The sequence below is a fragment of the Phyllostomus discolor genome, chromosome 4 (assembly GCF_004126475.2).
Source record: "Phyllostomus discolor isolate MPI-MPIP mPhyDis1 chromosome 4, mPhyDis1.pri.v3, whole genome shotgun sequence".
Classification (NCBI taxonomy): Eukaryota; Metazoa; Chordata; class Mammalia; order Chiroptera; family Phyllostomidae; genus Phyllostomus; species Phyllostomus discolor.
In genome coordinates this window covers 110,033,981-110,059,664 of record NC_040906.2, presented here as the reverse complement: position 1 = coordinate 110,059,664, position 25,684 = coordinate 110,033,981, and the positions used below count along the sequence as shown (strand labels likewise).

At 47.7% G+C, this 25,684-nt stretch overlaps 1 protein-coding gene across 1 annotated transcript in view; it reads right to left on the bottom strand.

The window, feature by feature from the left end:
* The window catches only part of RAB44 (RAB44, member RAS oncogene family), a 32,455-nt gene extending 11,459 nt beyond the window's left edge, over positions 1-20,996 (bottom strand). The window contains exons 1-7 of the mRNA XM_028511061.2: positions 20,917-20,996; positions 16,407-16,624; positions 6,097-6,208; positions 4,269-4,443; positions 2,889-3,035; positions 2,225-2,315; positions 1,754-1,849 (exon numbers count right to left, since the gene is read on the bottom strand). Coding sequence (XP_028366862.1) covers positions 1,754-1,849; positions 2,225-2,315; positions 2,889-3,035; positions 4,269-4,443; positions 6,097-6,208; positions 16,407-16,613 — 828 coding nt within the window. The 5' untranslated portion in view covers positions 16,614-16,624; positions 20,917-20,996. The remainder of the gene's footprint in view (positions 1-1,753; positions 1,850-2,224; positions 2,316-2,888; positions 3,036-4,268; positions 4,444-6,096; positions 6,209-16,406; positions 16,625-20,916) is intronic.
* Between the last annotated feature and the right edge of the window lie 4,688 nt (positions 20,997-25,684).

The window sequence follows — 25,684 nt, the reverse complement described above, 5'->3', positions numbered from 1 at the left end:
CCAGGAGTGACATTTGAATCATTGAGGTAGGGAAGAGAGAGGGGAGTGTGTGAGAAACACAAACTGCCAGCACCACAGGGCCCGACATGTAAACAGGGTCACAGCCTCCTCTGCTCAAAGCTCCCCCATGGCTGCTCGCCTCTGAGCCCCGTCTGGTCTGCAGGGAGCTCTTGAGCCAGCAGTCAGTCCTGTAACTTGGAGATGGGGGGCCGCCTGACCACGCAGAGTGGGAGGCAAAGCCCTCACCATGCCTCCAGGGCCCTGCACAGATTCCCCCACCCCGCCCCTGTTACACCTCTGGCCTCCTCTTACCAGCACTCTCTCCTCCCTCTGCTCCAGCCCACACAGCTCCTTGTCGCTCCCGAAACACTGACAGTGTGTGCCTGCCTCGGGGCCTTTGCACTCTCAGTTCCCTCTGCCCCCACAGCTCTTCCCCCTCCACCCCCCCCACCCCGATATCACAAGGCCCGACCCTCATCTCCTTCCGGTCCTTATCCAGTGTCATTGTGTCAGTCAGGCCTTCCTTGACGCCCCAGCAACACCCTTCCGTCCCCCGGCCCTGCTTTACTCTATTCTCCTCAGAGCTTCTGTTAACTAATATGCAGTGGATTTTACGTGCTTAATGTCTCATCGTCTCCCTGACTAGACAATAATTCCATGGGCAGAGGCTCATGTCTGTCACGTCCCTCAGAACCCAGACTGAGCCTGGCGTGTAGCAGGTGCGTCCTAAACAGTGGTCGGCTGAAGGAACGAAGGGCCTGGGGGGAAGAGCTTCAGGTCCACAGGGGACAGGACCAAATGGCCCCATGTGGAAAGTCCAGCCTCCTCCCTCAGCAGAAAGGGCCTGCCTCAATTTCCAAAGAGCAGCTGCTTCAGAGGCACCTGGGACACCAACCCCGGGTTGGGAGGGCAAGACCAGGTGACAGGGACAGCCAAGGCAACGGCAGGGAAGGCTCTGGGAACCTACCCAGTGCGGAAGGGGTGCTGGAGTCCTGGTTACCACAGATGGTGGTTTTACTGAGGTCAGTGGTTTGGAAGTTGAGGAGGAAGGGGCTGGGTGTTGGGGTCTCAGACCCAGACTTTTAGCCACAGTGCCAGCTGGAAGCGACCACAGGCTACCGGACCTGGGGTGTCACAGCAGCAGACATTCTGACCAGAGAGCCAGGTCAGACTCAGAGACAGTAACAACCCTGCTGTGTAAGGCACCCGTCCCCACCTCAGGCCCTCCACATGCTACTTAGTACCTCTAACCGTCACAGCAGTTTTCTAAGGCAAGAATTCTGAGTGCCACTTCTCTGATGAGGAGACCGAGGCTCAGGGAGGCCGAGAACCTCAGCTGACAACAGGGACGAGAGCTGAACACCACCCTACACCAAGCCTCTCCAGCATGGAGACCTCGGTTTGCCCAGCACTTCCCCTTGATTGCCGCGTGCACACCAGCCTGCCAGGTGCACTGGGTGTGGCTAGTCCCATTTTACAGATAGAGAAACTAAGGCCAAGACAAGTGAAGTTATTTCCTCAGGTTTTCATGGCTCTTCATTGGAACCACAGGGATTTGAACCTGAGCCATCTGGTTCTTTTCTCAGTGCTCCCACTGCCCCACTGGGCCTCATCTCAGAAAAGGGCCCAAGACACCTCTTTCCCAGGGGCCTTCTCTGATATGGAAGCCCAACCAGCCTGGGGCATCCTCAGAGGAGGGGTGTCAGAGTCTGAACCCTCAGAAACTCAGCTTCCAGGAGGCCCCGTCACTCACCTCCCTCTGGCCCTCAGTCAGCTGCTGCACCTCACGCTCCTTGGCCTCCAGGACCTCCTGAATCTGGGAGCTGAGGGCCAGGTCCCGGGAGTCGCTCTGGGGAGCAGAGAGGTCTCAGACCCTGCATTGCAGAGTCTAAGACACAACCAAGCGGGGCCGGCCCTCCCCACACTTTGCCTCCACCTGGGCCTGGGTGCAGGGTCTCAGGAGGGAGGGCCCTGGGACAACTTCCCTGGCTCGGGCCTGGGTTGTGGCCACAAGGAAACTGAGGCCCAGAGAGCAAAAGGACTGGTTGCAGGGCATACAGCCAGCTCTGGCAGAAAGGGACAGGGAGCTCAGCACTTCTCCCTGTCTCCTTGGTCAGGGGAGTGGGAGGATCCACTCCCAGCAACCTTCTGCTGCCCCACACTGGCGGGTCACCAGCCCCACGGCTGGGCCGGCAGGGGCAGGGCAGGCTGCCAGGGAGCACACCTCGGCCTGCAGCTGCTGCTTCTCCTGGTGGATCTGCTGCTCCATCTCCTCGTACAGCTGCTGGACCTCACGGTGGTGGTCTGAGTCTCTCCTGGAAGGGGTGGGAGGTGGGCCAGGCAGCCTATCAGCACCTGGGTCCCTGCTGCTAGCAGAGGTGTCTGGACCTGGTCTGAAGTCCATCCTATGGCTCATCTCACTTGGTCAGCGACCACTGACCCCTGTCACAGTCATCCCAACCCATGAGCCCTTGACACTGGTCACCTCGATCCCGTCAGGCTGACTCCTATAACCATCGCAAAGATACTAGTTCCCCTGGCCCTGTCTCATGGTCCCCATCGCTTCACCCTCTGTCCCCACTTCCTGCTGTCACCATGCCCCTGCCTCCATAACTCAGACACCCTGAAGGGCTGTGCCCACACCAGCCCCAGGGTCACCGCATGCATCGTCATCTACGTGAGCTGTGCTCCTGGAGCTGGGTGCAACAGTGGCCCTGCTCCAAGACACACCAGACATTCCGACTCTCAATAAAAGCCCAACTCTGTCCTCCCTGAAGTCCCCTGAGTCACCCCTTCTTCAAGAACTCAATTGAGAATCAACTGATATGTGAAGAGCCCCCACTACATGCCAGGCATCAAGTGGGCGAGAACCAGCAGCCCCCACTCACTTCCTCAAGGTCAGCTCCAGAACCTCCTTGTCGGCCCGTGCCTCCTGCAGGCGGCTGGTCATCTTGGCCAGGAAGCCCTCCAGGTTGCCCGCCAGCTGGGGCTCCTCCTGCCTCAGCTTCCCCCATAGCTGCCAGAGCTCTGCCTCTCTGGGGAGGGGAGAAGAGCCAGAAATTAGACAGGAGGGGGACCAGGAAGCAGAGGGGGCCCCAGTTCTGCGTATGAATGGCAACACTCCAAGAGACTTGGGCACCTGAACTACAAAAATATATTGACCCCTGCAGGTACAATCAAATGTCACCTCCTCCAGGAAACTTGCCCAGATGTGCCCACTCCCTTCTTGTACCCCCACCAAAACTTTGTGTCCCTGTGATTGGGTGATTGACTGTGGAGAGGGGGACCTGGGAGCCTGACGGCCCAGGGCTTCCATCTGCCTTCTCTCTCTCCCTCTCTGTAGCTGTGTGACCTTTGGGAAGTACCATGCCCTGTCTGTGCTTATTTGTAAAACAGGGAGGCTGATACCTGCCAAGCAAGTTCTCCAGAGAATGAGACACACCCAGTGAAAGCACCCTCTTGGGGCCTGGCACAAGGGTGGCTTTCACACGGGTTTAATTAAGCCGTGAAGGCAGATGCCAGAGGGCTGAGCCCAAGCCAAGCTGCCAAGTAGGTAAATGTCTCCCCACCACACCCGCCCCGCCAGCCTGTCCCCCACGTCCCACCCTGCCTGTCCCACAACACCAGGCCCTGCCCTCTGAGAGCTTGCCTCACAGAGTCCTGTGGGTGTGCGATTCATCTTGCTGCCTCCCACAGTCCCAGTGGAAGATGGGGTGGGGGGAGGGGCATTTTTAGGCAGGCCCCCTCTTCTCTGAACACAAACAAACCCCACGAACCCAGAGCCTGAGACTGTTTGAAGAAAATGCCTTCCTGTCTCCAAATGTACCCAATCCAGGACATCAACATCCTGACATCAGCCTTTTTGGGGGTTAAGAAAGGCACCCTCAGAATGGGAGTACCCTCGGGAGGCTGACAACCCACTTGGTGATCCTCCTGAGGAGAGATCATACAGGGCAGAACTGGGGGGCTGGCTGTGGGGTACACGCCTCCCGAGCAGGCAACCCCACACACAGCTTCATCTAGCCCACAACTGTTCTGTTTACTCTGCAGCCAGGAAACCAGAGGTCAGAGGTTAGGCCACTTGCCCCAGGTCACACAGCTAACGAGTGGCCAAACCAGAATTCCCACACCACTCTGCTTCCAGCCTCCAGCCTTGACCTTGACACCACATCGAGGCAAGTCTCAGAGGCAAGTCTCAGTCCTCGCCTACACTGACTGGCAGGGCCTGTTCTGCCCCTCCCCCCACGCACACACTGAGCAGGCCTTACTCAGGAAGTGAGTGGCCAGGCCCCAGCTGCTCCATGAAGGCAAAGAATGCCTCCTTCTCTTCTGCCTCGGCCTCCTCCAGCACTGGGAAGCTGCTGGCTGCAGATCCTCGCTTGGAGGACAGTGGCTTCCTTCTGTGGAGCCTGTGGGTGCTTGGGCTGGAGCCAAAGATGCTCTCTGTGGGACAGAAGGGGAGCAAAGTGGGAGTGGGCTCAGTCTCTGACCTCCCACCTTGCCCTTCTCCAGCCCTTGGGGAAATAATTACATCTGTTTTGGTCACATTTACACAGGGCCATGTTCACACATCCCTCATGTCAGCTCTGGGTGTCTACTAAAGGTAGGCACTGCATTCATTGTACAGACGGCCACAGGAGGCCCGGAGAAGCCAGAAGACTTCCTGGAAGTCACACAGCAGCTCTGGAGTGTTGAACACATTTTTCATTCACCCAGAATATTTACTGAGCACCTACTATGTGCTGGGGATAAAATTGGCCAAAATCCTTGCCCTAGTTGAACAAATATTGTTGTGAGTGCTGAAAAGGATGCACTTTTTTTAAGAAAAGTAAATTTGCTAAGTGAGGTAACGGAATAAACAGGGTATTTCCATTGAGAGACTGGACAGGGTCTACCTCAGAGTGAGTGGTCAGGAATGCCCCGAGGAAGTGACACTGGAACTGAGATGAGAATAGCTAGAAGGGTCAAGCCATGTGGATTCCGAGGGAAGCATATTCCAGGCAGTGAGAACAGCATGTGCAAAGGCCCTGAGGCAGGAAACAGACTGGCACTTGAGTGAACCCAAGAGGTTAGCAGAGTCTGCTGGTGCTGCCCTGTGGGCCCCAGGAAGGAGTTTGCATTTTGTTCCACAGGCCTTGGGAAGTCCCTGGTGCAGAGGGCACAACTAGACACAGATATGAAGATGGGCCCTGGAGGTGCACAGACAACCATGTTCCCTCTGCACCCCCAGTTCCAGGCCCCAGTTCCTCCTCCCTACTCCCAGTTTCTCAGTCACCAGAACCGGAGTAACTGCCTCCTGGGCAGCCCCACCCCACACATGCAGATTCCTGGCCTCCCTCCCTGTTGTTCCCCAAACTTTTGGGGATTGGCAGACCTGAGATCTCTAGATGGGTTTGTATTAATGTAAGATTGGGCTGTGCTTTGCAGGGTTCCTGCAAAGACACCACACCTCCCATTCCCTGAGCCGCAAGGTCTTCCCCATTGAGATCAGCGGGAATATTGTTTCCTGCTGGTCTTGTTCTCTAGGTCCTTTGGGCCTGTCTGGAGGAGCAGGTGTTGAAGTGGACCTGCCCAGTGAGGACTAAGGGCCTAGGAAGCCCCACCCACTCGATATCGCCCTTTGCTGTTCCCTGGGACCTAGAATTCCCTTAACCAACACCAGAATGTGAACTTCCAGACAGAAACAAGGCTCTGGGAGCCTTGGGAGCTGCTTAACTTCTTGCTCAAGAGAAGACTTTTGTTGGGGAGAAGACAAGGGAGGCATCAGAAAGCAAGTCTGTGGGCCTCTTCAGAGGAGGGGAATGCTCAGGGGAGCCCCCAGCCAATGAACTGCTCTGGCTCGTGGGAGGAAGTGATCAGATCTGCTGGGCTAGAGTTGTAAGGTTCAAACCATCTGCCTTCCCACCCAGGCTTAGTGCCCTCGCCTCCGCAGTCATCAAGATTATCATCCACAGCCTGAACTCTCTCACGGGTGTTGTGAGGTCCCCTGGTTGGTAAGAGGTCACTGTTGCCCTTGCTGTCAGCCCAGCCTTGCCCCATGCTGGACACGCTGCATGGGGTGCCTGGCCGTGCAGCATGCCCCCAGGATAGACATACTGAACCGGGAACTGAATTCTTCAAGGGAGAGGTGTCCCTTCCGCTCCACATCCACCCAGTCAAAGATCATCTCTGGCTCCTCCTCGCTACTCAGGAAGCTGAACTTGGCCACCTGCAAGGAAGGAGTAGGTTGGATACTGTTTTCACTAGAGAAGGCTCTGGGCCACCCTCAAAAACCGGAGGGTGTTTGTCTTCAGCCCCCCTCACCTATCCTTGCCACAATTTTGGAGTCCCATAGCCTATCTGAGCCAGAGCCTGCCCTTCAGACTCCAGGACTCCCTCTGAAACAGCACTCTCAGGAGGGCCTTGAACTTCCTCCACACCTTTTCCCTTCCTCCATCCAACACCAACAATTACCTGTTCTGAGTCTCATCCTCTTAGGACCCTAATAAAGGACAGTAATAAATCCTCCCCAGGTTGTGTGTATCAGCATCCAAAAATTATCTGGAATTTGAAAATAAGCCCAAAAGGTGGACAGCACACCCCTGCAGTATTCTGCAGGGGCAAAAGCCATCTGAGCATCTTCCAGACCATAGGGATGCTCGTCATTCATCCCATGGGCTGATGAGAGGCCTCAGACTAAATAAAGTCACAGGTTAACTTGTAGGTTTTGTCCAGGCGAGTTGTAAATAATAGTTGTCTGATGGAACAGATAACCCCAAAGATTTATGGCCTACTGGGCCTTAACCAGCTTTTAAAAATCTAACTCTCTAATCTAGTTCTAACATTTCTTTGTTAACTTACCTAGCCTTTAAAATGTTCTTTCAACCACTCATAACACCTCTTATTAACTAATAAGTTAAGGGAAATCTTTGATATTAGTTTGTTTTACTTTTGCCTAAGGGTCATGATTTTTACCTTTTTGGAAATTATATTTTAATAGTTTTGAAGGTTCCATGGAGACGCCCCAGTGGACTCAGCTGTCAGAACGGAGTAAACCACAGTGGGAGAGGTGAACCCAAGCCCTTCTCGGCCTTGGAGGGAATCCTAAGTGTGATAGAACTTCAAGTTTACTGACTCTGTTTCCCCAATTTTTTTTAATTTTTCTTTTTGTTGAATTTGTGTTTTGGTTTTTGCTGGCAGCAATGATTTTATGGACTGATTATTCTGTGATCTCTTTGGCTTACATGCTGGAAACCTAAGGTTTGTTGGTTGAAAAACAACAGAAAATCTCATTTGCTAGTCTTTTGTTGGTGGCGGTACTGTCTGTTTTTCTACATGTGGCCTCCAATTAGTTAAGAATCTGGTACCCCTGGGGGGAGAGCAGCTCTTTGAGATCTGGACTGGTGAGCTGTTTCGTTTCTGTGTTGACTTTTGACCCATGCCTGGAGTTATAGAAACAAAGCCAGACTCCCTCTCCGTCTGTGTGTCTACATGCCTGCAGTTCAGAAGGGCTTTAACTCTTACTGTGCATGTGAAATAGTTCTCTACATCTGGAGGATATCAATAACTTAACAGTCCTGTGCCTCTCCTGGGGGCTCTGTGTTGATGGGTTTATGGAAACAAATAAGTGCTTACGTAAGTCCAGTGTTTCCCAAAGTCACAGAAAATGAAGAATGCTTTGAATGTGCTAATTGTTTAAGTCCCTCTTAGAAGAAATTATTGGCTCAGAATATTTTCTTTCTTCTCAGAAAACTTTTAAGGAGCCAGGTTCACAGAATTAAGGTGAATCTTTGGACAAATTAGATTAGTTTAAGAATTTTGGTTTACAAGACACAAGTAACAGTTATCTGTTTGCTTTATATTAAATATAATATAAGGGTCAAGATGGAATGGCACAGGTAAACACCTCTCATCTCCTCACACAACTACATCAAAATTACAACTAAAATATAGAACAACCATTACTCAGAACTATCAGAAATCGACATGAATGGAAGTCTGACAACTATGGAATTAAAGAAGTCACATCCATTCGGACTGGTAGAAGGGGTGGAGCTGTAGATCGGGCTGGTCCCACATTCACGTGTGGTGGATAAAAATTCAGGAGGGATATCCCAGGAGCAAGTAGTCCCAGACACACACCAGGCTCCCCAGCGCAGGAAGATAAGCTCCAACAACTTCTGGCTGCAAAAACCAGCAGCAACTGAGTTGGTGGAAGAAATCTCTGGAGTCCCAAGCAATTCCTCTTAAAGAACCCTCACATAGTCTCACCTACTCAAACTCACTCTTTCTGAGCTCCAGCACCAGGGTAGCAGCTTGAAAGGCACCAATGGCATACAGGGAGAAACTGAAGTATCTGACATAAAGTCAAGAGCTGGGGAGCAGCTTTCTTCCAGAGAGAAATGTAGGCAGGGGCCCTTGTCCCTTTTCTGAACCTGCCTTTGTCCCCCAGAGTCACAAAGTCAGGAAGCTATATATAAGATTCTATCAATCTGGCTAACACTGTTTGCCCCACCCTGGAGATCCCCAGAGACTCAGTTGCACCCAACTATCAGGTCCACACAAACTGCTTTTCCATATCAATGGCTGGTTTTGGCTCATGCTTCACAACTTCCTAAATCCTCTCAAACAAGCAACAACCAGTCTTAGTGAGCCTCCAGTCCCCATAACTCTTGCTAAGTGGCCTCAGGCCTGGCATTAGCAGCAGCCAGTATAGATTCACAGCTTGGCTTGCCTGGTAATCTCCAAGCCCAGCACAAGCAGCAGCCATCTCAGGTTGCTTTATAGCTCTGGCAGGGTGGCCCTGGGCAAACGCAGGTGGGGGCTGACCTTGTCCTGCACCACCCAAAAAACCCCAGAGCCTATGGACCCAGGGGGCAATTATAGACCATGTCGGAGCACCACCATCCTGGCCCTGCACAGCTGATCCTCCACAGAGGGAAGAGGTTGGTGGTCAGTGGTCACAACCAGTCCTTGCAACTGACTGGCTTGGCTAAATTCCTCCCATTGACCTGCCAACAGCAATCAAGACTCAACTATAAGAGGAAGGTGTACTCAGCCACTTGAAAGGCACACCTCAAGTACCCAGCTTGGGTGATAAGGAAAGCTATGCCACTGGACCCTACAGGACACCTACCACATTAGGCCACACTACCAAGACGGAGTCATAACCACTCTACCTAATACATAGAAACAAACACAGGGAGGCTGTCAAAATGAGGAGACAAAGAAACATGGCCCAAATGAAAGAACAGATCAGAACTCCAAAAAAAAAAGAGAGCTAAACAGAAGGGAGATAAGCAATCTATCAGATGCAGAGTTCAAAACACTGTTTATAAGGATGCTCAAGGAACTTATTGAGGACCTCAACAGCATAAACAAGATTTAGTCAGAAATGAAGGATACCCTAATTGAAATAAAGAACAATTTACAGGGAAACAACAGTCGAGTGGATGAAGCCCAGAATCAAATCAATGATTTGCAACATAAGGAAGCAAAAATCAACCACACAGAACAAGGAGAAGAAAAAAGAATCCATAAAAAAGATGAAGGGCCCTGGCTGGTGTAGCTCAGTGGATTGAGCATGGGCTACGAAACAAAGGATCACCAGTTCAATTCCCAGTCAGGGCACATGCCTGGGTTACAGGCCAGGTCCCTGGCAGGAGCAGTGTAAGAGGAAACCACACATTGATATTTCTCTCCTTCTCTTTCTCTTCCCCTTCCCCTCTCTCTAAAAATAAATAAATAAATTCTTAAAAAAAAAAAACAAGAATGCTGTAAGTGGCCTCTGGGACAACTTCAACAGGTTCAGCATTTGCATCATGGAGGTGCCAGAAGGAGAAGAGAAAGAGCAAGAAACTGGAAATCTGTTTGACAAATAATGAAAGAAAACTTCCCTAATTTGGTGAAGGAAATACATACAAATCCAGGAAGCACAGAGTCCCAAACAAGATGTACTCGAAGTGTCCTACTCCAAGACACATCATAATTAAAAGGCTGAAGGTTAAAGATAAAGAGAGACTCATAAAAGCAGCAAGAGAAAAGCAGTTAGTTACTTATAAGGGAGTTCCCATAAGACTGTCAGCTGATTCTCAAAAGACACTTTGCAGGCTAAAAGGAATTGACAAGAAATATTCAAAGTCATGAAAAGCAGGGACCTACAGCCAAGATTGCTCTATTCAGCAAAGCTATCATTTAGAATCGAAGGGCAGGTATAGAGCTGCCCAGACGAGAAAAAAACTAAAGGAGTTCATCACCACCAAGCCAATATTATATGAAATGTTAAAGGGACTTATCTAACAAAAAGAAGAAGTTCAAAACTATGAACTATAAAATGATAATAAATACATATTTTTCAACAATTAAATCTAAAAACCAAACTAAGCAAAGAACAGAGACAGAATTATGGATACAGAGAGCATTTTGGTGGTTGCCAGATGGGAGGGGCTTATGAGGGTATGAGTGAAAGGTAAGGGGATTAAGGAGTACAAATAGGTAGTTACAGAATAGCCACGGGGATGTAAAGTACAGAGTAGGAAATGGAGTAGTCAAAGAACTTACATGCATGACCCACGGACATGAACAATGGCATGGGGATTGCTGGAGGGAGGGGGAGGTGCTGGATGGAGGGGGGCAAAGGGGGGAAAATCAGGACAACTGTAATAGCATGATCAACAAAATATAATTTTTAAAAAGTAAAACATAGGTTTACATTTTATTTTTTATAACATCTGGATTTGTTTTGTGTGAAGAAACTAGTTAATTTGAATGTCCTACATTCTTATTTTGTCTTATTGGCCAAATATGCCAACATTATCTGTATATAATGTTTAAGATTGTAAAAAGTTAAATCTGTATTCAACTAAATTGATTCATTATTCTAACAAATTTTATACTAACAGTTCTTCTATTTTGTAGTATGTTACTTTAAACACAATTTTGAAGGTCTTCAGTAACTTGGAAAACCTGAATTAATATTAAGTTAACTAAGAAAAATATAACACTGAAACTTTAAATGCTAAGCATAATTTTAAGTTTATATCTTTTTGCTTCTTGCATTTACATGCTGGACAGCAGCTGTATCTTTGGGTCATGTTAATGAGTAAATTCATTTGGGACACTTTCAATAACTGCACAGGAAAGCCAAACCAAGTAGGTATCTGTACACTCATGGTCATAGCGACGACAGCAGTCACAACAGCTAAAAGATGGAAGCAGCTCAAACAGATGAAATGGGGTAGATACACACAATAAAATATCATTCAGCCTTTAAAAAGGAAGGAAACTCTGTCATGCCATGTGCTCCCACATGGACGAACCTTGAGGACATCGTGCTGAGTGAAATGAGCCGGCCACAAAAAGACCAGCGCTGTCCTGGATGATTCCACTTACCCGAGGGACCCACAGTCGTCAAATCACAGAGACAGAAGGTAGAATCGGGGAGGTAGGAGGACAGGAGTCGTTGTTTAATGGGTGTAGAGATTCAGCTGGGGATGATGAAGAGGTTCTGGATGGGATGGTGGTGGTGATTGCACAACAATGTGAATTATTTAATGTCACTACACATAAGAGTGGTTAAAGTGGTTAAGTTTTATGTTAGGTATTTTTCACCACAATTTTTTTAAAATTATAAAGGATATGTACAACTCTAGAAAGTCATGTTACGGTGTACTTGTGAGCTTTGCTTGTCTACTGAAATGCTTATATAAGGTAGACACGTCTCACTTACTTACCCCACAGTGCATTCTGAGAAATGGAGGTTAATCACTTTGGTTAAAAGTTATAGTCACCACAGGTGTTTGAGATACTAGGAATAGTGACAGAGAAATCCAGTGTGTTGGCAAAGAAAATGGGCTGTTTTTGCTTTCCAAGGGACAAAGGAAGTGGTTTTGTCTTGAAGTGTTTGGTTGTTACAGAACATGAAAAAATATAAAAGGCAAAACCTGAATGGGTATAGAGAGTTGTAAAGGGTTTGCTGAAAGGAAATCTTATTTGCCTTGATTTATGATACCTGAGTCTGAAAATAAGATATGAAATATGTTAACATTTTGCCAAATTTGCCTCAGTTTTGATGGGTTTAAAATTAAATTGAAAACAAAACTTGTGAAATTTTGACTGCCCTGTGTTATATTAATGCAGAACTAAATTAAAGTTGGGCTCCATCTTTATTAAAGTGATAAATTGGTTTTAGAGCTCTTAACAAAGGTCAAAAAGAGGTTACTATTTATCTTCCGTGTAAGTTGCCCAGAAAACCGATCCCATTTCTCAACAGAATAAATCTCTCTATGTTTTGGCTTTCTCATTTTCTAATTTTTCCAAAAGAAAAAAACTCCAAGGTACCTCTCTTATGGAAGAGTTAAATACCCTTGCAATTGTGTTACTCCTATGTGCACTTCAAAATATTGCATTTTATTGTCATTTTGATTAAATAGGTAACCAAGTACTGTATCTCAGGCTCCTAGAATCCTATCTTAATCATGGCCATATTTCTCTAATAGTTCTTTTGATATTGCCTTTCCAATGTCAGGTAGTAAGTTTAGGGGAAAAAACCCTTTGGGATATCTTTCTCTATACTCATTAAATACTTCACCACTATTATAAGAACATCACAGGCAAGAAATAACAAGTGTTGGTGAGGACGTGCAGAGAAGGGCACCCCCGTGCCCTTGTGGTGGGAGTATGAATTGGTGCAGCCACTATGGAAAATGGTATACAGGTATACCGTTGGTTTTGAGGAACGGTATACAGGTTCCTCAAAACCATTAAAAATAAAACTACTGTATGATCCAGCAATTTCACATCTGGGTATTTATCTAAAAAAAACCAAAAACACTAATGTGAAAAGATACATGCCCTTGCTGTTCATCGCAGTATTATGTACAACAGCCAAGATGCAGAAACAACCTAAATGTCCATCAATGGAGGATGGATAAAGATGTGGCATATACATATATTTAAAAATATATTTTTAGCCCTGGCTGGCGTAGCTCAGTGGATGGAGCGCGGGCTGGGAACCAAAGTGTCCCAGGTTCGATTCCCAGACAGGGTACATTCCTGGGTTGCAGGCCATAACCCCCAGCAACCTCACATTGATGTTTCTCTCCCTCTCTCTCTCTCTCTCTCTCCCTCTCTCTCCTTTCTCTCCCTAAAAATAAATAAATAAAAATCTTTAAAATATATATATATTTTTTTTTAAGTTTACTGAGATTAGTTAATACAGTTGTGTTTAACACCTGCTTCAACAAGTCGATCATTATCAATAAAGAAAAATAGTGCAATATTTGTTACATGTAGAAGAACATAAAAACTGAGGCTTTAACCTAAAACAGGATCTGTTATTAAATATGGCTTGGATGCAAAAAAAGAACATCATAGACAGAGCATCATAGAAGAACTGTCAAGTCAGAAGAGATGCTCAGCCTTTCCTGGGCTAGGTTTACGTAGGTAAAATGCTGTTAATAGAACCATTTCAGAAGTTGCATGCTTGATGGGGTGGCCATGGAGGTTTCCCAGTGCCTTTGCTGTCCACAATGTGCCCTTATCGCCGGGGGAAACACTGGCCAAACCCTTGTGAAACACTTACGTGTGGTACCCCCGGGGGAGAACTTGACTCTCTTCCACTCTGATCTTATTAGTTACTATCACTAATAACCACAGCCTTTCAACCTCATTGCTAAATAAGTTCCTGCTTTGCCTGAAGGCTCCAGTAAAAGCTGCAGGCCACGGTTCGTGTCTTCCACCAAGGACAGACTCAAAGCCGGTGGAAAAGAACCGCACCAGGTTCCCGGAACTACTGGTGCTTCCCTCGGGGACAGGAGGCCGAGCTGACATTAATCACCCCTCAGACTGAGCTGGTGGGCTGACAATTTCTGGGACTCTTTTGATTCCTGAAGCAGCCAGCTGACCCAAGATCCAGCAGAACAAGAATTAGTTCCATGGAACTGAATGAACGGCTCAGGGAAACCTAGTTGCGATTCTGCGATGGGAATATAATTGGTGTTATTTTTGTTGTTTTGTTTTTGTGGATTTATGAGAAAGTTCTTTCTCTGTCTTCTTGAGCTGTCTCTAACCTTCAGTTTAGTAGATTACAGCTTGGGTAAACTGAAATTAAGCATATTAAATGGTATCTGAATCTCGCTGACCCTGTCCTGATTCGGAAACCAATACTTTTCCCAAGTCTCCTTACTTTCCATGGCAGAGTAGTCATTGACACAGGGTCAGTAAGAATCTGTCCTCCTTTCTGCTGAGCTACAGCTCGACGAATCAATTGTGTGATTGCAGTGTCATATTGGAGAATGATTCTCTTTCAATCAGGTATGACAAGTCCTCTGTAAGGGACATCGAGACAACACCAGCAAAACCTTCCTGGGAGCCAGATGACAAGGACAGCCACTCTGGACAGAGGAGTGACCTTAGAAAAGGGGAACCTGAAGAAGAAAGGAAGTCCCTCGCATTTATAGGGGCTGCAGGTAAAAGCTGGTGGGAAGAGAGTCTTGGGTTGGTTTCCCAGCCTTGGGATAGACGTAGGGTGGCCAGCTTTATCACTGAAAATCCCACATCCCAGAAGCCCTTCCAGCCCCAGGCAGACGAGACAGATGGTCACTCCAGACACAGAGTAAATAGCAGAGATTTTTAAAGTCTGAAACTTGGAAATAAGGTAGACAGCATGTCCTTTCAAGCACTGTATAGACTAGAAAAATGCACTTAGTTCATCTCATTGTTTACCTTAAATTAAAATCCCAGACTTACTGAAGTTACTTGTTAACTTGCAGATTTTTGTCCTGGAGAGATGAAAATTATTTTTTCCTAGCAGAACAGATAACCGCAAAGATTTATGGCATGTTGGATATGAGTCATTTTTAAAATTGAACTAAGCCATCTTATCATAACACTCTTCTGTCAAATTGCCTATAAAAATCCTAGTTTCTCAAATGTTTTCTTTCTTTCTTTTTCTCTTTATTTCTTTCTTCCTATTTAATCCTCACCCAGTGACATTTTTTTCATTGCTTTTATAGAGAGAGAAAGGGGGAGAGGGGGAGAGAGAGAAACATTGATGTGAGAGAGAACATCGAATGGCTGCCTTCTTATATGTGCCCCAACTGGGGTCAAACCTTCAACTCTGTATGTGCCCTGACTGGGAATCGAACCCACAATGTTATGGTGTACAGGATAATGCTCCAACCAACTGAGCCACACCAGCCAGGGCTAAAATGTTCTTTAAACCCATCATGACATCCTACTGGTTCCCTCATTAATTAATAACAATAATAGTTAGTAAGACCTTTGGTAAGTGCTGATTTTATATTTACTTGAAACTCTTTTGAAAATTATATTTTAATATCAACCATTCATACCTTGTTGTGGCCCTGAGGCTGGATTATAGGAAAGGTCAGTTTTGTGGGGAGAAGGACAAAACCTGGAGCATGAAGCAGTATCAGAAGGAGACAGCAGGCTCAGTGAGACTCTAGCAACCCACATAAGGCCCTTTGCAGAGAACAAGGAAAAACCAAAGAAAAATCAGGCAGTCTGATCTAGGCCACAGCCTAAGGCTCCTTACTGGAACACACAAGATGGCTGATCTTGTGTTTCATTCAAGCTTACAGTCATCAACATGGTTGTTTTCCAGACCTCTGACTGCTTCCCAAGGTAAACTTCCCTGTTCAGTGGGCCTAAATTTATATTTCTGCAAGTTACTTCTTTGGCTTAAAGTCTTTTCCGTTGTTAAAATGTAAATGTTTTTTCCCTGGCCAGTGTGCCTCAGTTGGGTGGAGCAGCATCCTATACACTGAAGGTCATGGGTTCAATACCTGGTCAGGGCACATACCTAGGTTGGGAGTTCAATCCCCAGTCAGAGCATGTATGGACGGCAACCGATCAATGTTGCCCTCTCACATTGCTATTTCTCTCTCTCTCTCCCTTCCTCTCTCTCTCTCAAATCTACCTATCTATCTAGTTTTAAAGATTTTATTTATTTATTCATAAAGAGAGGGGAAGAGAGGGAGAAAGAGCGGGAGAGAAACTTCAGTGTGTGGTTGCCACTCACGCGCCCCCAACTAGGGACTCGGCCTGCAACCCAGGCATATGCCTCAACTGGGAATTGAACCGGTGGCCCTTTGGTTCACAGACCAGTGCTCAATCCACTGAGCCACACCAGCCAGGGCAATATATGTATATATTTATATTTATATTTAATATATAGAAATATATTTTATATATTTATTTATATTTATTTTGATGTAAATGTTTTTGAAAGAAGGTAACACATGAAGCTTTATCAGCCACTTACACATTAGTATAAGTAAATTCCTAGTCTTTTTTTGAGATCAAATTTAGATGAGGGAAGGAGGACAGAGTAGGCAAGCCCTGTGTTCCCAGGATGGCAAGTCTTGAAAAGGGATTCAGGGGATGGGACATGGTCCTCGACTCACCTCCAGGTCCTTGCGGGTGACAAAGCCCCTTTCCTTGGCACCGCAGGCCTGGAAGAAGCTCTGCAGTTCTGCAGCTGCTTGCGAGGACCAGGATTCTTGCTCTGGAGCCACAAGGGCATCCTGGCCATCAGTGGGCTCTCGAATCTGCCGCCGGCGGCTAGAGCCCAGTTTCCGGCCTTTTCGCGTCACCCTCTGTCCAGGCTCCATGCTGCTTTGACCTGGAGACCAAGAATAGTGAGGGGCACTGGGCTGCAACACAGTCACTGCCTGCTGAAATCCCTCCCGTGGCTCCCCATTACCCCTGGAGAAAACCCGCCTGGGGTGATACAGCCCTGCCTGACTGGACCCCGCTGGCCTCTCTGACTTCATGGCCTCCAGCACACCCCACCCAGGGCCTTTGGCCTTTCTGTTCCCTCTGCCTGGAATACTCTTCCCCGAGCTATTTATGTGCCCTCATCTTCTTCAGATCTCACGTCAACTGTACAGCCTTCTCCGGCTGCTATATAAAAGAGCCCCCAGTGCAGGGTAGGTTCTGTTTAGGGCTTGGGGGTGGCTGCACAGGGCCATCCAGAGTCTCGCTGTCTGAAGACCGGGAGCCCCTTGTAAGTCATCTCTCCCGCTGCTCCTCCAGCCCATTTCCTCATACCTCACCTTCTGGGAGAGAATCCCTCCAAAGTCGCCTCCTCCTTCTCTCAGTTCCACTTCACCTCCAGCTTTTTTTCCTCCTCAGCTCCACTTCTCTACTCTTTCCACACACCCACAAGGGTCAGGAGCTCCCCCGAGGGTGGCCTTGCGGGATGTGCCCTCCTTCCCTCCCCCACCCCACCCCTGGCAGTCCACAGCAGACTTCTTAACCACGTCCCACTCCTAGGAGGCCAGTTCCTCCCTCCCTTGCTCCCTCTGCCCCAACTTCCCGACGACTTTCTTACCCTCTCACCTAGCTGGCGCCTCTTCCTCCCTCAGCTGAGAGTCTGCCTCCTCCAAGAAGCCTTCTACCCTCAACTTCAAGTAGGGTTCAGCACTCCCTTGTCTTGTCTATGGCTCCATGATGCCCTGGGCTCCCCTATGGATGTCACTGTGCACCTTGGTTCACATTGTTTCAGCTCCTTGGCACATAGTAGGTACTCAAGTAAGGGTTGTCCAATTCATGAACTAGGGTCCTTCCATCTGTCACTGAAGGTCTTAGGTCAGCCGGTCAATTAACAAGGATTTTGATGGATAAGGCTTTGTCCAGGTGAGGCCCCAGGGTAGGAGAAAGGGAGGCTGGAGTTTGGAAGGGGCATCCGGGGACCTGCCCTGGAGGGACAAAGTCTGGGGTACACAGAACTGTATGGTCTGGGAGGAGCTTCATGTGCACAGGGTCAGGCAGCTTCCTGTGGGCCATGGGACTTGAGTCGAGCTCTAAAGGAGGCAGGTAGGGTTTAGAAGCCGTGGACAGCATGTGCAAAGGAACTGAGGCAACAGAACAAGACACCCCTCTGGGCTTTCTCTGTTGGGACCCAAGGTGACAGACAGGCTGAGCTGAAGGGTCAGGGAGCTCTGCCTCAGGGATGATGAGTTCATTCCAGGGTCCTAGAGCCACTGGTCCAGCCTCGCCTTGGGCAAATTCCCTCACACAGAAGGCATAGATCTTGAAAGAAGCAATTCCTCCCCCTGGCAAGACCCCCAAGGTTGAAAGTGAAGTAGTCTCTGTCTCTCCCTGTTTTGTCTCTCCATCTGTCTGTCTCTTTGCCTGTCCCTCTTGGGGCCTTCAAAGTGTGTTCCCAGTGCTGCTTCCCACTTCCCAATCACAGATGTCAACCAGCAGCGGTGGGCTGGAGCCAGGCTCTGGAGCGAGCATTAGAGCTGGTCGTGCTCCTCCCTTCCTCACCCAGTGGCTCGACTGGGACACTGTGGGAGTATTCACCCCATGCAAAATGGCAAAGGCGACAAATCAGGGCTTTTTCCTCCCACAGAGCAGTTACGAGCACACCTCTTCTGAGAAGACTCCTTTCTGCCCAGTGTCTCCCAAGGTCTGGCGTGCATTTGCGTGATGAGCATTCACTGAGTGCCTGCTGAGTGTCGGCAGAGCGGCAGGCAGGCATGCAGGCGCTTCCCTTAGGAACAGGCGTCCTTGCCCCCACAGCAGTTTACCCCCGACTCTGGGCCCATAGACGTGGAAAAGGAGGCCCAAGAACGGAGATGAGATCTACTCACGATGCTTTGAAGTCAGATTCTGCCTCTCTCAGTCCTGCCACTTGCTAACTGTGTGACCTTGGACAAGTCACTTAACTTCCTTGTGCCTCAGTTTCCTCACTGGAACATGAAAGTAGTAGTATTTACCACACAGGGGTGACAAAATTAAAGTTGAATTGCCACCCCCCCATTCCAGCTTTACTTCCTCTTAGCACTTGTTGCCTTACCAGAATGGTCTTTCACTCCATTATTTTGTAAAATTTCCATCTCCTCTCACTGAAATACAATGTATTGTATTGTAGTTGGGAGTTGTCTCTTGCTCACTGCTCCAACCCAGATCCCTAGAACAGCGCCTCACGTACAGTCTGCACTCCACAAACACTGGCTGGATCTATAATCCAAGGAAAGCACTCACAGCTGTGCCCAGCATACAGTGACAGCTGGTAAAGGTGGCAATGACAATGGTGGTGACAACATGGGTGAGGGTGACATTCCACTTGAGCCTCATAAAAGCTGGATACTGAACAGATATGATTTATCCCTACTTGACAGATGAGAAAACTGAGGGAGGGAAGCTCCCAGCCTCAGAGACATCAGCAGCAGAATGTGTTGGTCATGGGATGGATTTCACCCAAGACACCTTCCTGCAGAGGCAACTCCTCGGTGGCAGAAGGCCTGTCTGTGGCTCACAGATGCACACCACAGCAGGCATGGGTGGGACAGGGCTTCACGGAGCAGGGCAGGGGGGCAGGCTTTACTGGGGGTTGTGAGACTTGGAAAATTAAGTTTCATGTGCACTTCCGTTGATGGAGATAACGCACACTCGAGGCAGCAAGATAAGATTCCCATTGCGGAAGCTTCTCAAGCTGGTAAGTTGGGGGAAGAGTCCACTGTGATGCGGGTGCCACAGTGCTGTGTTTGTCAGGCTCCATAAAGAGATTAGAATCCTGAAGTGCATTCCCTGTGGCCACATTCCAGGACACAGGACATTCTTAATGTCTCTTTTGGGAAGGAGCTCGGCTGCACTTCCACAGCCCCTTTTCAGGAGGCATTTACAGAAAAGACGCACCCAGCCCCCACTCTGCCACAGTCCCCAGCATCAGCCCTCTGAGCCAGTCCACCTTCTTTCCCTGGAGGCCACTCAGTGGCCTCCACTTGCCTGTCAGGAAGCCTGGGACAGAAAGGCCACAGGTGCCCGACAGCCAGCACTGCCTCAGAGTGCCTGTCACCATCAGTCAGAGCCAGTGTTCGCCCCCTCACAGCCTTACTGCTCTCTGTCCCACCCATGCCTGCTCCGGTGGGCATCTGTGACCCGCTTACAGGCATGGCCATTCAGACACAGTGGGGACATCCTTCAGTCAGTCCTTACACGGGTGTACATGCATGTGCACACACACACACACTCCCCCCTCAGCCAGCTTCCACTCAGTCAGCTGTCACCCGCAGCACCCTCATGGTAACGACCACCCTCACAGCTCGTGTACGAATGTCCCTGCCACTCGTTCAATCAGGGCAACATGCCTTAGGGTCAGACAGCAGGGGCACCCTCCGTCAGCACCCCCACCCCGCCACATCGCCTTTCCTAGATCACTGCCACCTCGCACCTGCACCAGTCACAGTCCCCTCATAACACATACACACACCCCAGCGCAACTCCTTCTCCTCACATTCCTTGCCCAAGAAGTCGCACAAAGTTTGAAGCCAAACGAGAGCAAACGAATCCCGCTCCCAGGCACCCACAGGAATCAGCTCCCTGCTGTGGGATTCCTCAGGGGAGCGGGCACCTTGGGCTTTCAGTCAGGAAGTGGAGAGCTGTGTAAGGACAGGGTGGGGACAGTGGCAGGGGACCTCACAGCGTCTGCGGGTGCCATGGGGCCTCCCCCAGTCCCACCCTTCTCTCACCGAAGGGGTGAGGGACTGGGTCGGCTCTCAACCCACTTACTCCAATAACTGCTCGCAATAGCGCTAGTCACACAACCCAAACTGTCCAAGTTGGGCAGGGCCCCCCCTCCCCAACTTGGGATGGGGTTTGAGGGCCCCCCTCCTGCCTTGTTTCGGTTCACTCACCTCTACCCTCATTAACCTGATAGACAAAGGAGGCTCTGAGCAGCCAGGTGACTTGCCCAAGGTCACGTGACCATTTAAGGGCAGGTAATGTGCCCAAGTCTCCTACCCCAGTGCCCTCCATTAGACCACGCAGAGAGTCCCAAATTCACAAGAAAAGAGAACTTGGCCCTTTGCACCCTTGTCATAGGAGCTGCATGGGGGCCACTGCTGCCCCCCCATCCTCATCTCTCCAAAGAAAACAAGCATTGCAACCCAGGGGAGCTCCCACCTCTCAAAGACTCCAGCCGTGCATGCAGCCCGTTCTCCTGGAGCTGCCCGTTCAGAAGCCCACTAGCTCTGGAACTGTTAACAGTCTTGTCTCTTGCTTAATCATTCTTCCGTTCCCCAGCAAGCCAATCTCCTGTGTTAATTTCTAAGACTTCCTGTAGAAGTGGCCACTGCTTATCCTTTCACAATTTTGTATGGTTTTCCCGAGGCCCCCTTGCTGTAGAATCCTGGAACTGGAGAATGCTGCAGCTGGGAGGGAAGTCCTTCTAAGCAGGGGCTCCAAAGGGTGAGGTGGACTGCCCAAGGTCATCCGGCCCTCAATGGCAAAGCCAGAAATTGGACCCTACTCTCTGGTTGCCATGGTGACGCCATACCTTATCCCAGCCAGGGAGTTGATAGGCACAGTTATGGCTAACGCTGGCTGTAAAACTGCACACCATGCCTTACCTCAGGTGTTCACTCTCAGGCAGTGTCTTGAAACATCAGGGAAGGCTTACCTCTAAATCCTCTTTTAGAGAATAGTCTAACCTAACACCAAAATACATTGCAGAGCCACAACTATCAGAACAGTGTGGTACTGAAGCATGAATATAAATGGATGAGTCAATGGGACAAAATAAAAAATAGACAGGAATAAACTTAAATATGTACATGGGAATTTAGTGTATAATAAAGGTGGTATTTCAAATCAGTGAAAAAGATGGTTCACTCAATAAACCATTGGGAGAATGGGTTATGTATTTGCAAAAAAAAAGTTGGAGCTTTAACTCTAAAATAATTTCACATGGGTCAAAAATGCAAGCATTAAAAAGTTATACAATTAGCCCTGGCTGGTGTGGCTCAGTGGATGGAGTGCCAGCCTGCAAACCAAAGGGCTGATGGTTTGATTCCCAGTCAGGGCACATGCCTGGGTTGCAGGCCAGGTCCCCAGTTGGGGGTGTGGGAGGGGCAACCTCACACTGATGTTTCCCTGCTTCTCTTTCTCCTCTCCCTAAAAATAAATAACTGATTTTTTTAATTATACAATTAAATTGTTTGGAATTTACTTCAAAATAATTGAGGGGTAGAGGAATGAGTGGGGCATAGATGAAATAATACTGGCCTGGCCCAGTTCTGACTACTGTTGAAGTTGGTGGGGAACCACTGGCTCATTCTCTTCTCTCTACTTTTGCTATGTTAAAACAGATGCCATAAGGAATCATGGGGTAATTTCTAAATAATCTCGGAGCAGGCATATCCTTTCTGGGCATATCACAAAACATTAGAAGCCATAAAGAAAAGATTAAGACATTTAACTATATGCAAATTTTTAAATAAAAAATATAAAGCAACTGAATAACAAAAAAGTCACTGTTAACAAATCAAAAGACAAAGAAACTGCAAAGAAAATTCTTGTCATAGAAAATAGGAATTCATATCACAAGTTCCTGCAGATCAGTGAAAAACCAGTAATACATCATGAAAAATTGGCATCATGTATGTATGAATAGACAAAAAACTTCATGTAGAAAGAATATCAATTGGCCCTGGCTGGTGTGGCTCAGTGGATGAATGCTGGCCTGCAAACCAAAGGGTGGCTGATTCAGTTCCCAGTCAGGGCACATGCCTGGGTTGAGGGCCAGGTCCCTGGTAGGTGGTGCGCAAGAGGCAATCACACATTGATGTTTCTCTCTCTTTTTCCCTCCCTTCTTCTCTCTCTAAAAATAAATAAAATTCTAAAAAGAAAAAGAAAAAATATCAATTTTTAAAAAGTGTTAAAAATGTTTATCTTGACTTGTAATAAAAGAAGTAAAAAAATAAAACTATGATGTGATTATCCAATTGGTAAAACTTAAAAAAATAACTTGCTTTGTAAAGGACATAGGAAAACACTTTCATACGTCATTGGCAAGAACATAAACTGGTATGTCTTCCATGAAAGGAAATGTCGTGAAATCTACCAACATTTAAAATGCAAAAAGGTTTTGCTCAGCAGTTTCACTTCTAGTCACTTGCCCTACAGGTGATGCACAATATAAAATGATGACATAAAAGGATACTTATTACAGCATTTCCTGTCATAGCAAAGGATCGGAAATGACCTAAAATTCATCAACAGGAAACTGGTTAAATAAGCTCTGATATATAGCTACAATGGCCGACTGTGCCGCTGTGAGGGAAATGAGGAAGATCCAGGTGGACCCATGTAGAATGACTCTCAAAACCTGTTGTTGAATGAAAATAGTAAGGTGTGAAACAGTGAGTATAGTATGCGTGGAAAAAAAGCATATGTGTGTGGATGACATGTATGCTATGTGAATGCACATGCACTCATATATGTTTGTAAATGCATAGAATATTTCTGACAGGCAGCAGTGTGGTGATTACCAGAGGGCAAGGGGGTGGGGAGAGACTGGAGAGGGTAAAGGGGGTTGAATGGTGGTGGGGGGAGACTTGACTCAGGGTGGGGATCACACAGTACAATCTGCAGATGATGTGTGACAGAACTGGACACCTGAAACCTATGTACTTTAATGAACCAATGTCGCCCCAATAAATTCAATTAAAAAGTAATGTTTCTATCAGAATATACAAGAATATACTAGTAGCAGTTGGGCTGAAGAGAAGTGTTGAGATGAAGGAGGGAGATTTATGTTTTACTATTTATTTTGAACCATCTTACACATTACCCGTTCAAAAATATATTTAAGAATAATTTGTAGAAATTCAGAGAGAGAATGATGAAGAAAACATGGTAAAATGTTAATTTTTAAGATGTGTTGATGAAGAGCACATGGAAATGGTTTTACTATTTTTGCAGCTTTCCTATATGTTGAAATGATTTCAAAACAAAAAATCTTCAAAATTATAAATTTAATTTCTAAATAAATATATATTCTCACAACCAACCATCCTTTTATCTCCTTTTTACCACTGAAGAAATTGATACTCAGAGTTTCTGTAGCTTTATTGAAGTAAATGAGACATTTTTTAAAGACTTTATTTATTTATTTTTAGAGAGGGATGGGAGGGAGATAGAGAGAGTGAGAGAGAGAAAGAAACATCAATGTGCAGTTGCTGGGGGTCATGGCCGGCAACCCAGGCATGTACCCTGACTGGGAATCGAACCTTCGACACTTTGGTTCACAGCCCGAGCTCAATCCACTGAGCTACGCCAGCCAGGGCGAGGCATTTATTTTTTATTCAACAAATATTTATTGAGTACCTAATAGGTGCCAGACCCTGTGCCAGACACTGAGAATACAAAAGTGAAAAAAAAAAAAAACCTGAATAAAAACCCCATGTGTAAAATAATGTCTGGTAGCAATAAGTGCTATGAAGAAAAGTAAAGCAGGGTAAAGGAGTAGAAGGGTGGGAGGCTGTGTTGGAGGGGCTGGGGAGGACACCTGGCTGAGGCGGCCCTGTTAGAACAGAGTGTGTGCGGAGGGAGATCTGGAGGAAGAGTGTTCAGGGGATGGAACGGTGAGTGCGACAGCCCTGAGACGGGAGCTTGCTTTGTGAACCTGAAGAGCCACGAGGAGACCAGTGTGGCTGGAGCAGACAGCACGGGGAAGAGTGGAGATGAGGTCGGGATAGCAGACAGTCCTACCTATCCATAGGCCACGTAAGGACCTGGTTCGACTCCACGTGAGATTTTAAAAGAATCCCTGTAGCTGCCCCCACTGTGGAGAACAGACTGTACCAGGCGAAGACAGAAGCAGGGAGACCAGTGAGGAGGCTGCTAAAATAATTGAGACGAGAAGTGGTGGCTTGGGCCAGGAGGGCAGCAGTGGAGATGATGATGAGAGGCTACTGAACTCTGGGTATATTCTGAAAGTAAGGCCAACAAATTTTGCTGCTGGTTTTGGACAAATGCAACAAATCCAGGATTTTTTCTCTGTCCAGTGAGGGTCTCTCTCCACTTCTCTTTAAACAGAGTGAAATTAGATCTTTAAGAGCCAGCCCCCAGAATCTCAAAGCGGCCTCAGCTTACCTGTCTCCCCCGCACCATCACCCAGAAGGTGGGGACCACAGCCCTGCAGGCCCTGGAGTGCTCAGCCTGGCTTCGCCCTTCACACCAGTTGCAGGAGGAAACCAGCCCCAAGCCATAACTGGGCGTAACTGAGTAGTACTAAGAAAAAAGTTAGATCCAGGCTTTTTTTGGAAACAGTGGAGTTCATTTTAAAATACAGTGTAGCTGGACATAAAAACACTGAGCTCAGAAAGTATATTTTTAAAAAATTGAATCAATGAACACAGATCAAAGACAATGAGACCATTTTATGAATGAGAAAGTTTTTGCATTCATGAATTCTCAATTCCCTGCAGATACTTGGATTCTCTTCATAGTCTAGTAAATCCCAAAGCAGGGTACTCTCTGTTCTGGGGTGTGGTGGCAAGATCTGGGTTCAAACTAGGAGATCTGGGTCCCCCTGCCACCTGCTGCTGGCTCTAAAAGGAGTTTGTTTTGAAGTTGCATCTACATCGAATGCTTTACATAAGACGGAGAAAACCTAAGTTACAGCAAAGACCACAGAGGGACACAGAAGATGATAGGTCCCCCCAAGCCTCCTCTTAGAACTGTCACAGTGGTGGTGGTGGTGGCCCTGGGCGAGGCACTTCCCCTTTCTGGTTTACTGAGCAGGCGGTATGACCTTGGTCATCAGGGTGGATATCCTGGCTCCCCACCACTTCCTAGGGTGTGATCTCAGGCAAGCGACCTAAGGGCTTATTGCCTCAGTTTCTCATCCATGAAGCAGAGACAATAATGGTGCCCGTCTTGTGGGTAT